This window comes from Spodoptera frugiperda, chromosome 25, assembly GCF_023101765.2.
Source record: "Spodoptera frugiperda isolate SF20-4 chromosome 25, AGI-APGP_CSIRO_Sfru_2.0, whole genome shotgun sequence".
In the NCBI taxonomy this organism is placed as follows: Eukaryota; Metazoa; Arthropoda; class Insecta; order Lepidoptera; family Noctuidae; genus Spodoptera; species Spodoptera frugiperda.
In genome coordinates this window covers 21,531,179-21,548,097 of record NC_064236.1, presented here as the reverse complement: position 1 = coordinate 21,548,097, position 16,919 = coordinate 21,531,179, and the positions used below count along the sequence as shown (strand labels likewise).

At 35.5% G+C, this 16,919-nt stretch overlaps 1 protein-coding gene across 2 annotated transcripts in view; it reads left to right on the top strand.

Moving 5' to 3' along the window:
- Nucleotides 1-16,919, top strand: part of LOC118267476 (inhibitory POU protein) — a 78,295-nt gene that overhangs the window by 9,313 nt on the left and 52,063 nt on the right. The window contains exon 2 of one of the 2 annotated variants that reach the window (XM_050704097.1): nucleotides 3,100-3,129. The exons of the other annotated variant lie outside the window; for it this stretch is intronic. Within the exon in view, the coding sequence (XP_050560054.1) occupies nucleotides 3,100-3,129 (30 nt within the window). The remainder of the gene's footprint in view (nucleotides 1-3,099; nucleotides 3,130-16,919) is intronic. 2 annotated transcript variants of the gene reach the window in all.

The window sequence follows — 16,919 nt, the reverse complement described above, 5'->3', positions numbered from 1 at the left end:
AGATTTGTGCTTTGTGGATTTACTCTCCTTAGAGGATGATGCACATTTTTAGAGTCTTTTTAACACTTTTAAGCACCTACTTGTTGGTTTGGTGCAACATTTTCAAGGGTTTTTAGTTCCTAAGCACCATGCTGCCTGCAACCTTCCAAGAGTTTAGTAAACAAGAGCTACCTAAAGCCGTGGCCTTTCTCCAATATTATTTTATGAGCTGCACGTACACCAGACGTCATAATATTTGCACATCCAGAGAGCACCTCCATGGCTCTATCTGCACACACTACAAGATTATCGGCAAACAAACTCATGTCTGGTTCAAATCCCCTTTCAGTGGCTTTTAGCCTACTAGGCTGCAGCAGCAAAATATATTGCACACTGTATGCATAAAAGGTAGAGTTGCCATAACTTCTGGGAACCAATACGGGACATTTTCTTTTCCGATACGTACCCAAAACTTATATTCATACTTATTACACATTCAACGCCGACACGGGATTTTCCTTCTATATCTTTTCTTTTTTTTTCTAAAAAAAAAGACGTTACCCCATATTAGGATTTCCGCCTGTGTCGTAAGTGCGTTTACAAACATACAATTTCACATACACATGACACCCAGACCCGAAACTACAATTTGTGGATCACACAAAGAGTTGCTCCGTGCGGGAATCGAACCCGCTACACATTGTACGGCAGCCAGTTGCCCAGCCACCGTGCCAACAGGGCAGTCGTACCTCCAAACTTGACCTTTTATAAAAAGGTCAAGTTTATTTGTGTAAAAATGAAAATGCTTTTGTATATTTTTTTTAAAATACCAAGTGCCGTAGTTGACACATTAAAATATGTCTCCGTAATTCTAGGAATTATTTTCACTCGAGCATTTTCTGTGAACCGAGTGGCACGTGGTGGGTGAAAGTTGTTTACTCACTTGATGACGCCGTCTCGTTCCATTTCCACCAAAGGTCGGCGAAAACATTAAATTCAGTCAACAAATGTGACGTCGAATATTCGAACATTACCATTGTGACCGACATTAATAACTTAAAGCCGAACTATAAATTGATAAAACTGTAGGTTTTTGCCAACAACCAAATAAACAAGATAATTGTATCAAATTAAATGGAAGTTAACACTTCGGAACCGTTTCTCTTTAAGCAAATAAAACATCCACGCATGGAACGGACTCCACCGCTTTTAAGGCACAAATCTCCCATGTAGGCATCTCTATTTTATTGCATTTCTACCCTAACTTACTGTCCTTTTCCCGCTTGTTCGGAAACCCCAGATAAGAGCGAGACAGATAGCGGCAACAGTGTTATTTTATTCATGTTTGCGCCAACGTAACGTGAGACGGGTGTAGCTGTTTTACAATGGGAAAGAAAGGGATGGTTGAGGTTTCTGAAGGTCGTCTTTGAACAAAACGCGGGCGAGGGAACGCTAGCAATTGTTATTCTTATGTACGTCTATGGTCGTAAAGGAGGCATGTTTATAATAAAAAAATGCACTTATTGAATCCTAGCCTTTTGAGATATGTAAACGAGTTTATTGTATCGAGTCGTTGGGATGCTGTGAGGTAATATGTAGAGAGTCGTATTGTTTTATTGTTATTGGGAGTTGTTGATATTATTGAGTGTAACTAAGACAGGTTCAATGAACTGAGACGCGAGTGATAGGCAGGTAAGGAGTAGATTTGTATGGTATCCTCATTTATCTTTTCAAGGCAACAGTATTTTGTCTTAGGAAGTATGTAAGTAAGATGGTATTATTAGCCATTTGTTTAAGTGTTTTATTTTTATTATGAGTATAAGAATATAGTTAAAGTCATAGGCGTAGCCAGGTTTTAGTATCGGGAGGGGTTCAAGAAAGTTCTAACACAAAAATAATTATTCAATTCGGACCAGTAGCTCCGGAGATTAGCGCGTTCAAACAAACAAACAAACTCTTCAGCTTTATAATATTAGTATAGATACCAACAATACAATGAATTATATTCGTCATAATCGATTCCAACTTTGCTCGATAATCGTTATAATTGGAAACCTTACTCGATAATTATCTATTTACTAATTAAATTAACTTATAGTTGCGACTTGTGAGATCGAGCGAGTCATGAACAACTAGGTAAATATTATTAGATGTTTTTTACAATATAAGATCATTTTTCTTTGTAACTCCGAATAAATAAAACAAAGTTTGGTGACAGACTTGTCCCTAAAGACCTGTTTCGACTAAACATACAAAAGACTATTTTAATGAAATCTATAAAATAAAAGTAGACGTTGTAACAGTACTTTCTCTGCCTACGAGAAGGGTTCTCGTAGAATAACGATCATTATGTTGTAAGTGGTAATTGTGGGACATATTTTCCATTTCGTCAAAAGAAAAATCTTTTACAAACTAAATTCAACCCTATCACTTCTAAGTAGAGTTTACTATTACACCGCAATGCTGTGACACAAGTCCCTTTGTATAATGTATCGACTTAAGTTCTTTAAGGTCGCCTTTTCTTTGTATCATTCTATTGTTGTCCTTTCTTTTAGATTGCAGTTTGAAAGAACTGTGGATACAAAAATGAACTCTATGACATTTATTAAACGAGGAAGTATTTTTAAGAAAGGAGTTTCGTAAATTATAGATGAGTATTTATTTGATGACTTACAAAGAGTCTTTGATCGAGTGTCGGTTCAATCTAGGGTCGGGCAAAATGTTATTTTTAGTTCTTTGATTCTTCGCTTTTTGACTGAAATAACTTTTGGAGTATAGATAAGATACGTATGTTCTTATAAACATACAATTTTTAACCCGTTTAATTAAAATGAGTTTACAAATACCTGTTTGTTTATTTATCGAAATTTATTTAGTGTCATAATATTTAGTATGTAAATTGCAAACAAAATTAATAAAACGGACGAATTAAAATAATATAAAAAATATATAAGTAATCATATAAAAATAATTAAACAAAAACTAATTACCTATATAGGTAAATGTTTAATTTAAATGTAATTTTTCAGTAATTTCAGTCTTACTACATAGTACATTAGGTTCATAATTCTTGGCCAGTGTTCTTGCACCTGATACAGATTATTTTTCTTTAATCCCCAGGTCAACATGGAAGCGAATATACACACATATGTAAGTACATACATATAGTACACCCTTCTTATGTAGTCTCTATAAAATTTCATAAAAAATTAGTCTCTCTTCTATCTTAAAATAAAACAAATATTCATATTATTAAACTTTGACAAGCTATAGAAAATGATTTTTTAAATAAATGTTTACTAATCTTAAACTAAACTAATCTAAACTTTACTAATCTTTTAATATAATATAATAATATCTATAAATGTAATATAAAAATATTTTGCTAAAATTAGTTTAATAATGATTAAATATAAAAATCTTTTGCTAAAATCAATTTAATAATAATAACTTTATAATTAAAATTGTGATAAACAGAACTAGGTTTCCTATGTAGTTTTAGATATAGATGTATCGTAATGTCTATTGTTTGCTTAAAACTATCTTCTAAAATATTTTCTTTGGCTTCCAATATTAATATTTACATAATAAAGAATAAGTAGCTTAATTTTAATGGTTTTCGAAAATAAAATAAATAATTAATTTAAACTGTACGGAAATGTTATTTTACAAAAGTAGTGAGTATAAAACTCTTCTTTAAAAATTAATTAATATGTAATTCTCATTCAAAACACCACCTAAAATCATTAATATCTACATAGTAGAATGTAATATATTTATGCCTAAAATATATACGTAAACTTAGTTGCTACTGAGAATACCATAAAATATCATATTATCAACTTAAAAATTCCAAGAAATCTGTAAAACGTATAAAAATAACAAATCAACTACTAGTCGAATTTTATACGGTAAAACGGGGTGAATAGAATTCAAGGGTTGAATAGCTGATACAGAAGAGGGGTGAATAAATGTTGGGAAAATGTTCTAATATATGTTCACCCTATTCCTATTCACCCTTTGAATTCTATTCACCCCGTTTTACGGCACTGTGGCGATAATAGACACGTTAGTGTGAACGGTGTGACAGCTAATATCTCAACGCTATGCATCAACCAAAGAGCATATAATTATGTACATTCATACTATCATTCATCTAATTATGTATTCCCTAGGTATTACGATAATATTTACCTAATTACAGTATTACGGCTAGTGTAACTTGGGGCTAGTATTTACATAAGAGAGTCATGCTTTGGTACGAAAAGGCTGCAGTGATATCACGACCGGAAAGAAAGCCGGCGTGAAAGCACGTATTCGTTATGTAAGTGAGGTTATCGACCCAATTCTGCTCCCATTCTCAAAAGGTCAACAATGATCTCGTAAAGCCAATGGTGAGTGAGTGTCCATGGGCGGCGCAGATTGTTTTTTTTTATGAAACACGCCGGTAATCGAGCATACGTATTACCTGATGGTAAGCAATCGCCGCCGCCCATGGACACCTGAAACACCAGAGGCGTTACAAGTGCGTTGCCGGCTTTTTGGGAGTTAGGAATTTAAGGGTTGTTGTTCGGGAATCGGGGATGGGGAAGATTGGGAAGGGGGAATTGGAATTGGGTTTCCGGTAACCTCACTTACACAACGCAAGCGTTGTTTCCAGCCCATACGTGCCGAAGCATGGCTCTCCCTCGCTTACCGTCCGGTTATCCGGCCTGCTTGCTCCTAGGCCATATAAACATATATACTTACTGTCTGTTAATCACGCTTTCGTCCACGTGTCAAGAAAACGTAGCCTATACCACTCGTAAGTTTTCTGGTGTCACTTATCATAACACCAGAAGATCGTGATCCGTGTTCTCGATTGTTGTCCTATTTCCTAACAAAACTCTCTTTCAGTAGCTATGTACATTTGTCCAGACACAAAAATGATACTATGACAAATTCCGATGCGAGAAAGATAAGCAATCAAACAAAACCAAAATAAAACACTCTTTCGCATTTGTAGAGGCCATGCTGTAGGATTGGCAAAAGATTTCATTGAAAATTTACATAGCGCAGAAGATACAAAAATCATCCAATTCGCGCGCGAAACGCGACGCGCATAATGCACGGGTCGGGTCGGACGGCGAGGTACCCTTGCTCGCCGTCCGCAGGCCCGCACTTACGGCGGCCGGAGATCGTCCCGCGATCCGTCTGGAGAGAGCTACAACGAGAAAGCCCGGGCACCACAAAGCTAGTCCATTTATAAAACAAAATGCTTATGAATTCTTGAAATTGCAATATAAAAATGTCACTATGTTTGGTTATCATTTCAAAAACCAGATAAAATAAATTTCCTTCGTTAAACTACGGTCAGAAATGCAACAGTAACTTGGACACACGTAGCTACACTATAAAAACCGCCATTCATCGGCCCTTAGTCAGTCGATTATAAAAGCTCATACACCGTCTAGTTAGCAAGCCTGGTTCAATTAAACTAACTGTAGCCTATCACCGACTAACTGTTCTGACTAACTGCACTTTTAATATTTAACCAGCATTGTTGCGTGAGATGGCCACAAGTGACTGTTTGCCGAACATGTGGTGTGGTTTTATTGCCACTCTAGTATTTCTATCAAAGGTGTTGTGTGAATAACACACGTGTGATGGCGCGGTGAAAAAAATATAATGGCAAAAGTAAAAACGAAAATCTCATTACTAGGATTACATGTAACCAAAAATAAGGATCAGCCTAATTGGTTAAAATATTTCTGATGGCAGTCTCTCTATACCAAATACTCCCATTTATATTTGAGTCAAGTTAAAACTGAAACATGAAACTGTATAAAGAGTATGTGAACAACATATCTATTCACACGCCAACTGTGAACAAAGCATATTTAATGCGGTATTAATAGATAACTTTGCCAGCTGACGGACCACATGTACAAACTTAGCATTAATAATACCTACCTATAGCTAATTAATGTGGCTGTTTCATTCAACAATAACAAACGTGTCACCGTTTGCGACGTGCGTAGCGTGACGTGATATTTAAGCTTTTCTACCTATATATTAGGCTGCCTAGACGCGATGAGCTGCGGCAATCAGGCCTATCAGTCAGGTTTGATATCAAAGCTCGTTGTCAGATAAGCTAATGCATTGACAATTTTGGTTGCGACAGGAGCGATGTATGTGATGAGCGATTTGTCGCATCAAGCACAGATTAACTGTGATGAAGTTTCATCGATTAAGAGGGAGGTATCGCATTCTCAATGCCAAATACGAAGCAGTTTGTGTTGCCTTTTTTGTTTGACGAATAATTGAACAGAGGTTTAAAGTAATATTAAACCATTGCAAGTGATCATTTTATAACTCATTAATTGTCACAAAATAGTATTTTATGCAGATTTATTTTTAGTCAATATTGCTTTAAATTAAAGATAGGCAGTATTGTATATACAGTAAAATATTAAAATATGATGGACGAGAACTCTAGTAGGTAATGAAATCGCTTTCAAGTGTTCACATAAGTTTCATCTAAGGTTAATTGGAAAGGTCTTTGACATGCCAACGCTTTCGTCCCTGGGGATAATTACATACACACACATAATATCTGTGTGTGATGTTTCATAATTTTAATAAAACATTTCACAACTTCTGAAGGACATTTGCATTTCGTCTACTTATTTCTGTTCTTTATTTGTTTTAAGAACATTAAGAGATAATTATTATCTTATTTATCTGAATCTTAACAATTTCAGTCCTTATCTTTTATGTATCTACATGCTATTAATTCTTAGTTCCCGCTAGTCCCAAATATCATTAGGATTAAATAGAGACACAAAAATTGAAATTAAAAACAAACGAAGCGCGATTTTTACATGGTTCAAAGAAATTAAAGAATCCTCTGTTTCATAAATTCAAAATATACAATGTGATAGGGGTGAGACTTCTAACCCGTTAAGGCTGAGTACTACATCTAATTTTATCGACAAAAAAAAATATGAGGGTTTGAACCCCCTGCCCCTAAAAATTATGCCTATTTTAATATATTTTTTACTTTAAGTGATATCAAAGGTTGTATGCGTCGTAGAAACAAAAAAACAACGACAAACAGTAGCTAATAACTTTGGCTAACTAATTCATAACTTTTTTCATATGTTTGATAATGTTTTGGTGAGAAAAAAAAACTGTAATAATTAAAATTAATAAAATTGTATATTTTTTTAAACAACCCTAGGCCACACACGGTGGTACTGACCAACTTAATCCTTTTTAATATGTATCATACATCGCTGTCAACGTCAGCACACATTCATTACTGATTCCTAGTGTAATATCGTCAACATTGCCGAACCATTTACGGTTAGCCTTTGAATTAGGCAAAGCCTGTTGCAAGGCCCTAATATTATGTATAAACTATATAGGTACTATAGCCCTATATCATATTCGTGTTGGTTTAGACGTAGCCGTATACGATAAGACATTAATTGGTACAGCATCCTTGCATATAGATCCTCAACAGCCGATAAGGACACGGAGAAAGTTTAGGCATTAACTTGCTCAATGCAGGCTTGCGATTTCAAACTTATAATTAGAAATTATAAGCCCAATATTCCTCACGATGTATTCTTTCATCTTTTGTCAGTAGTGTTTAAATATGCCTTCTTACGAAAATCTTTGTACTACTTTTAAGAGTATCTACAAAGTTTGCGGCACACATAAAGTAATGTGTGCGGGGAGCTAATATTTAAGAAACGAACCACACGCGTTCCACACACACTGCTAAGTTGAAAAGGTGTGAAAATCTTTAATAAGTAAAGAAATAAGAAGAGAGGCCAAATTTCAATACTGGTGGCATCCGTCATACATTGGTATTTCTGTCGCCGTGTAATTGTCGATAATAAAATAGAAAAACTTGTCCCTAAAGAGGTCAACGCGGTACGTTAATATTGGAAAGGAATGGAATGGATGAAAATGAAGTTTGTTGTCCATTCGAACTTTTTTGTTTTCATAGTTAGTGTTTCAAAAATGTCCTTGTACCTACTCTCCGAAATATGGCTATCCTCGACATTTCAAATATACATATATAGAGGATATTTGAAATATCGTTTAATGCACTTTAATTTCCGTTATTTAGTTAATGGTATTAATTAAATTAAATTAAATTTAACGTTCATTGGAAAATAGCTGTTTGAGAGAAACATCGTGAATCACTATATTGATTATTTTAGGTACAAAACAATACTAATATTTTACAATGAAATATTCAGTTCTTTGAATTCAGTCAACACATTATAATCGAAATAAATTATATAAAGTTTATTCTCCCGATTGAAATTATTTACCAGCGTTCTTTGTCGAAATACGATCACATAACCATCGTTCAAAGTCAAAGTCAAAATTATTTATTTCAAATAGACCAGGAAGGCACTTTTAAACGTCAAAGCAAATATAATAATATTAATAACGTCTGTCTGTCGGTCAGTCCTCTAGTATAGGTCAGTATAGAGAAGAACGAGCAAGAAACTCCATAGGTTACTCTTTTTCAATCAGATTCACAATACAATTCTTGGTTACATTGTTTCGATTGCTTCAACTATGTGAGAACAATGTAAAACTAATATTCAGTGAAAGTGATAGAAAAAGAAAATAACCCTGAGAACAACAAAATTAATGCAGTCTGGAGTTGACCAGTCCCAGTTGACAGCGCCCGTTCACGAACATGACACGTACACCAGCACCGCCCAACTCAACCATATTGCAGGGAATCGAGCGATCCAATGCCCGTGCCACCGCCAATGAGACCTTTGAGTGAGCATGACAACTCCAAGCTGACACAAGTGCATTCTACTAGTCTAATTCAGTTTTAGCTAATTACAGGGCTCTCACATTTACAACGATTGTATCAAGTTTAACAGAACACATTGAAATAACATGGTTATATTACTACATTATTGGAATTAGTTTTTTTTTTTCGTTACCCTGTGGAGCTGGACCAACCTGCCTCCAAGCATTTTTATCCTCTATATAATCATTCAATTTGTAGTATGCTAGTCTACACATCGTTTTTCTAATACATAATTTAAATTGTCTTTCATTTAGGTGTTTTATTTCCTCTGGAATTTTGTTATAACATTTAACACAGAATCCCATGAACGACTTTTTGTCAATCTAAAGAAAGGCTGGCTCAATCTATCCTTATGTCTAGTTTCATAATTGTGTCTGTTGCTCTGTAGTAGTTTGTTTCGTTTAATAAGGGATCGAACATACGAACATTTTCTGCCAATAATAATATCAGGCGTTGCAGTTCCAGTTAAAGCCATAACAGCATAGTAGACCCAGCTTAATGAACAAATCTCGGCAAACTTCAACAGAATTTCCGTTTCCATAGGCGGTCATTGCGCACTGTCATAAGCCAACAGTCGTTGCACAATGGCTCCTCAGATTCTAAGTTCCATTGCAAGTTCATGGAGACTGGCAGTTAACAATGGCGCCGTGTACCGTACCGTATTCATGGCTTTCATACTGGTCCCAGGGGCACAAAGTTAATTTCAAGTTGCCAAAGTGCCTGTGACGTTCTCTCATTTATTAAAATACTAACGTCTTGGACTTAATAGGTTTTGGTAACGGTGAAACTCGCTAGTGCTTCGTGTATTGCCATAGTTTTAAAGTACATATTGAATGTATTAATTCACTTGTTATTCTTAAGTATATTAGAACACTGCGTCGTAATAAGATCTCAAGTTTTGTAAACAAAAATAAATCAGTTCAATAAAAAAGCTTTCGATTTAAATTAAAGGTAAACCTATAGAAATAAAGTTACCTTTTTACGGAATTCATCTTAAGCTTCTTTGAACATCACATACCTTAAAATCGAGTAAGGTTGACGCTTTTTTTTTTGAATGGGCAAAATCATCCAACGACTTCTCCCGCCTTAGGCGAAACGAGAGGGCCTACCTGCCTTAGCGGTAAGAGGGTGTGTCTCTTACTGACTAAAAGGCACCCCGTTCCTACTCCTATTATTCGAGCCAGTGCCCTTGTAAACTACTGGGCAGTCCTACACGGTAATTCCGACTCAAACTTTAAGACCAATAAAAAACTAATATAATCATTGTTTTGGATTCCTATAGTTATGGAATTTAGATCAAAGTTACCTCAGTGGGTCAAAAGAACCCGAACTTACCGGGTACGCTTTTTCTTTCACATCATAATACATCCATCATTTCACATTCAAATTCATCACTCAACTACATATTCTACAGCAAAAACGGAACCACGTAGTTTTCCAATTCGGTCCCGTCCCTTTTGCAACTAATTCCACATAAAATCAGAACTAGTAAAATCGAATATCGGATTCACGTCGGTCCCGCGGCCGCGTATTAACATACCCACATATTTTTATGACGGATTTTTATGACGCACCGTTTTTATGAGGATTGGTTTCCGTCCTGAAGGGCGTCGAAGGGTTTGACCGATTTGTTTCCGTAGTGTTATAATATACCTTCATATTATTTGAATTTGACATTGAAGTATTTTCGTAGAGGTAGGTGAATTCAATCTAGCTTAAACTTTCGATTTTGAATAACTCTCGGTGCTACTGTTAAATCTTAAGTTTAATATTAGTTTCTCAAATTCTTAATAGTTAGGTTTCCGCGATAAGTTAATGTAGTTAGTTATCTACATGTTTTGAAGATAAATCTGACGATTGTAATCAACAGCAGATTTTAAGTTTTCAGAGAAGTTTATATACAGAAAACTGTAAACCCGCTAGGTATTCCACAGCTCCGGAAAAGTGGGACTTGACATAATCTTCACGCTTGTAAATCGCAGTTCCATACGATTAGGTTTGTTAGAAAGCACTGCTGTCTGATCTTCGTTAAATATGTAGACCATCGGTCGACTCTCCCGAAAACTGTGAAAAGAGTTCGATTGGTAACAAATATATTCTTACATACGATACATTTTTTCCAATTTGTATCTGTCTGCCGGTGTGTCAGTCTGTTTGTTCTCGCTATTCTCCGAAATGGCTGGATAGATTTTTAAGGGACTTGGCAGGTAGCTGATGTACTAAGGAGTAACTTGGGCTACTTTTGATTTTCAAAAAGACTACAATCCACAGGTGCGAGCGAAGCCGCAGGCATCATTCAATCAGCTAATAAATCGCTAAATGTGTTACTAAGCGCAAATTTTTGAGAACAACTGAAGTGATTTATCTAATCCTTTTTGATGGGTTTCTGAGTTGGATATAGTCCTTATGTAAGACAAAAATGACACATACGCGGAACAAATTCAAGGCAAAACAAAGTTCGCGGGTATATGAGTAGTAAATTTTGTGTAAAGTAATCATGACATGTCTCTGAGTGTGGCAGTAAGGATTCAATTCTAAACGTAATTATTAAGAGTCTTGCGACCACACGACTAAGAAGTAAGTTTTAAATCTATTGAAAGTGTCTTGACGTAACATCTAATGAACGTTGCTACGATGAAACATATTTAAATTACAAAATCTAATACATTTAAGCCCGGTTTAAGAACCCTGAAGCTATTTAGGACTAGTTAAATACTAATTACTTACTAGATTGTTTCCTCCTATTCCCCTAAAGAATCACGTTGTTGGGGAATCGGGGATTAGGAAGATTGGGAAAGAGGATAATTGGGCCTCCGGTAAACTCACTAACACAACAAAACACAACGCAAGCGTTGTTTCACGTCGGTTTTCTGTGAGGCCGTGTTATCACTCCGGTCGAGCCGGCCCATTTGTGCCGAAGCATAGTTCTCCCACACTGACATTACCAAGGTATATTTGTGTGAAATACAGGATTCCAAAAACCTGTAGCATATCATATCGATTGCATATACCGTGGCTAGTGGCAAATTATCGTCCACAGGTTGTGATTATAATAGTTGGCTTTGTGGTAGCATATGTTGAATCCCACCGGTGGTCACGCACGCGTAGCAATTAGGACTGTTTGCTAAGTACTAGAGAAGGGTTCGGCTTTCTACGATTACTGTAATTTTATAATTCATTTTCGATTGTCATGATGATATGTTCAGTCGACACTTCAATCCTTTTGTCTTTTCCTTACATGTCTAAGTAAAGTTCCGTTAATTAGCCCAGTTAAATATGGCTGGGTTGTTTTCACATGTATTTGTATTACTCACTTATTCCTAAATAGTCCTGTCAAATTAGACATTCATTGACCCACGATAAATTCACACCTAGCTGAATATTGGTACAAATGTTCAAATCACAATTATAAACGTTGTGTCAAAAGTCCCATTTGATCCTGTTTAAGGATAACATTTTAGCGGGGTAAGAAGGTCCAAAAAATGGGTTTTTCGCGATTTTCTTGAAAACGGTAAGTTTTATCGCAAAATTACCTCAGTCATAATTTGTAGATCAGGAAAATTCCTATAAAAAATGTATCAATAATTTTTATCAATTAATTTAATTCAAGTTAGAGAGAGGGGATTTTTCCACTTTGGAAGCGAAGAATCTTATAAATATCTATTGGATCCAATTATGGCTTGGCCCATAATATTTAAGGAGATCCCTCTATAATTGAGCTAGTACTGCTATTGAGCTCGCGTTAGCATGATAAATGATAAATGATATTTATTTTGCAAATAGGTTATATAAAATAACACTTTTACACGTCAATCTCTTAAATAACTAGATGAGGCCGGCATTTCCTATAGGACTACACTGATAATAAATGCCGGCCAAAAAAAAAATAATAATCCGGATTTGGTATCGATCCAGTAACACCCCCTGATATTTATTTTTTTAATATTTTCAATGTACAGAATTGACCCTTCTACAGATTTATTATAATATTTAACTTATATAGATTATCGTGATTCATTAATGTACGGTATCTTGAAAGTTATACATTTTAAACCTTTTGCCTTTAATGAAAGAAAATACAAAGAGATTCTTCTATCTAAGATCGATATCTTAAAGTTAAGGTTTTCACATATAAACGTTGCCCCTTAACGTTATTTGCCGTTAGCCGTCTACTTGATTGGTCAAACTTTTATAGGTCTGTTTCTACTTTGAAAGTTCCCTTGACGTGCCTGCCAGCCACTGCCGCTCACTTAGAAATATAAACCCTGTTATTGTTTCAAATAACGACCATTTTGCAATGGTACTTACTTTTGTTTTTATTTCTGGGTAGAGTGAGGGACTTAATACACTTAGGTTTGTACTTTAAAGATTACTGTGGCGTGGGTTTGTATTTGTTGTGATTGTGCAGCTAGATTGTTTTATGACTCTTTGTACTGCACTTTATGTTGAGTTTGTTTTGTAATCCAACATCTATATTCAGGCACAAGCTTTCAACAACAAAATAAAAGTAATACATACATACATACATATCGTCACGCCTTTAATCCCCGAAGGGGTAGAGGCAGAGGTGCACATTATGGCACGTAATGCCACTGTGTACACCCACTTTTTACAATTTATGTTGTAAGTCCCATGTAATAGGTGGTGAGCCTATTGCCGTATACCGGGCACATTTCCAGACTCCGTGCTTCTACTGAGAAATTTTCGAAAAACCGAAAAAAGCCGAGACAACCCGAGACCCCTTGCCCGGCAGTCGCAGTTGCAACCACTCGGCCAATGAGGCAGTAAAAGTAATATGATACATAATATTGTAAAATCAATAACATTTTTATTAGAACCACTGAAACACGAGAAAACCACTTTCGATTTTTAATTATAAATAATTCTTACATGGGCCTCATAGCATGAGTGGTGAAAAGTGAGTCTCCACTTGGTTGTTAGATGTGGACCTTTGCTTACCAGTCTGCCACTTAGAAGCAGTTTGTACCAACAACCACAACACCATCAGATCAACAAACAGCCTATAAGTGGCCGCTGCTCACCAAAAGCCTCTTCTCGCACGGAGAAGGTAAGGAAATTAGAAATTATAAGGTCAAGGTTCGCACACGATGTTTCCTTTCACCTTTCATGAATGTTGTATAAATAATATTAGAAGGTACATATAACTCGGTAAAAGTGACATTGGTACTATGCCATTGGTAGGTTTCGAACTCACCGCTTCGCCTGAAATACTAGGAACTGAAATTAAATTGATAGGGCAATTATTCGCAATGATCTTTATGATTGATAGCTAGTTAAAGGTTACACCGAAACTGAAACTAATTATGTACCTACTTAATAAGTTAGCGAACGAAGGTTGAACCGCAATATTATATTACTAGCTTCTGCCCGCGACTTCGTCCGCGGAAAATTTCTTGTTTTAACATAAGATCACACTCGGCGCTATTGTAGCTTCCTATTAGTAAAATAATTTTTGGAATCGGATCAGTAATTTCGAAGATTACCGAAATTCTCTTGTCTGCTCAAGGTTAGTCCCTTAGTCGCTTTTTATGGCAACTTCGGGTTGAAATGGTACGATGATCTCATAATAATTTATGTCATACTAGCAAACCCGGCGAACTCCGTTTCGCGACCAATGATTTTCCCTGATTCCTTGCTTTTTCTTTAATTTTTTCCTAATTTTTCTTTGCTATAAACCTCACGGAGCCCGAGACCTTTCCAACGAATGCAAAACCGTGGAAATCGGTTCATGCGTTCTGGAGTTATAGCGTCAGGAAGGAAAACCCGACTTATTTTTATATAATAGATATCAATCAAATATTATAATTATAACCTGCTACCGAACTTGAACGAATTCGGTACCTATTTAATTTAATGCTTCTCTATATACAATATTTCCTTTTAGGCATGCTCGTTTCTTTATTAGAAAACAAACTACACAGACTTGAAAAAAAAGATGAACAAAGAGCGAGACAAACGCAAGATAATCGCGCACACACATACATACATACACACAGGTCGAACTAAGAACCTCCTTTATTATGATTTTTTTATTCTCACCCCTTACTCAACTAGTCCTAGGTGGGTCTCATAACACAAACATAAATGTATTATTCCCATTTTACCTAATATCTAAATAAGAAGGATAACACCAATGTCTATACTATTACGATCAATTTTTAAGTTCAATCTCAAGCTAAGTGTGTCGTACTGTCACGCTAAGGTAAGCTTGGCCATAGTCGCCAAGCTTGGCCATGGCCACCAAACTTGGCAAAGGCAAATCTTAGCTGTATGATGTCCTTGTGATACTGAAATAATTTATTTTGATAATAATTAATATTTTGTTGCTTAAATAATCAACCAAAGTAAGTAATCCGAAAAAATGATTTTTAAACAATAAAAGACGTATAAAAGATAAAATATAAAAGATAGAAATATGGCGTCGCGGACTTTTTTGTAGAAATCATTAAGACAAACCAGATTGCCATACATTGTTTTCAATTTTAAGCAATTGTTTAGGCAGCGCATGCATATTATTCTGTTTTATGAGCTATTTCTGTTCGAATTGCTAGACAAAAGTTGTGATTGAAAAATAATTTATAGCCTATAGCACTCAGGAATAATGTAGCTTTCTACCAGTGAAAAAATTTTTAGGATTGGATCATTAGTTCCAGAGATTACCCCCTACATACAAACTTACAAATTTTACCTCTTTATAATATTAGTATAGACTAGCAATACTTGGAACATTCGATTCGTAGATGCAAAATATGGTCTCTGTCAGAAGGGTAATTCTAACGTTTTAGTAAGAGCTTTCGAAGCTTCCCATCAGGTGAGATAGCGGTCAAACGTGAACCCAGCATTGGCAAAATACTACACTGATAACATAACTTAGCTAGATTTACATTTAATATAAGTGCCTCAAAGAATTAACTTTAATTTAAAACTTGAGGAAAACCGCGCACCTATTCGAACCCCGAAATTATTTTTACAGATATAAGAATAAAGTTACTTTGTAGATTTACCCCGGTTTTTTTTTATTTCTACTTATAATAGTTCTCCACGAACTCTTGGTCCGTGCCCTGTTTTTTACAATAAATCTTATCAATATTTATAATGCCTATGTTACACACTACAATTACCCACAACTATATTTATTGCTACGAAAGTACTTAAGCATTAACTATCTAATTTTACTATCCACAGAAATAGTAATTACCGTTATACTAATACATGATGTTTTAATGAATCAGTATCTGTATTCTATATTAACCATTGGTCGTCCCAGTAACCAACTAAGTATTGACGTATTCAGATAATATGTAGCATTAAATTAAAGCACTAAATATGCAATGAGTTGGTCGGCTTGTGCTATATTCATTAGCAAGTTAATGGTCTGTAATGATCGTTACAAAGTGCTTCATACAATTTGTAGAGGAAACTTATTCTGCGCCGCGGTTTCGCTTCTCCATAATAATGTATGGTTGTAAATTGTAACGGAGAAATGATAATTATTGTTTTGGTAGTGAATATATTTTACTATTGAAAAGTAAACACACACAGGCTAATTATTACTTTGATATTGATAATAATTCATTAACATAATTATTAGAATCAAACTAGCAAGAATTTTGTTTCATCAAATATCAAATAATATAACGAACTAGCTACTTCCAGGCGGTTTCATCCGCTCTGCTTAGCTCCTATTGGTCATAGGGTGATGTTTTATAGCCTATAGCCTTCCTCAATAAATGCACTATTCAACACAAAAATAATTATTCAAATCGGACCAGTAGTTCCGGAGATTAGCGCGTTCAAACAAACAAACAAACTCTTCAGCTTTATAATATTAGTATAGATTATGAGGCAGGTTTTGAAAACAGACACTTTAACGGCGTCGCTTTTTGTGGCAGATGATTTTCCTTCCTCTATACAAAAAACAACATTTTTTTAGCTGTAACAATATGATCCGGAGCTGCGGACTTACCGGGCGGGTTTACCGGGGCTCCGGCTCGAAAAGTAGGAGTAGGAACGGGGTTGTTTTTAGTCAGTAAGAGACTTGACACTCCCTCTCGCTTCGCCCAAGACGGGAGAAGTCATTGTATGT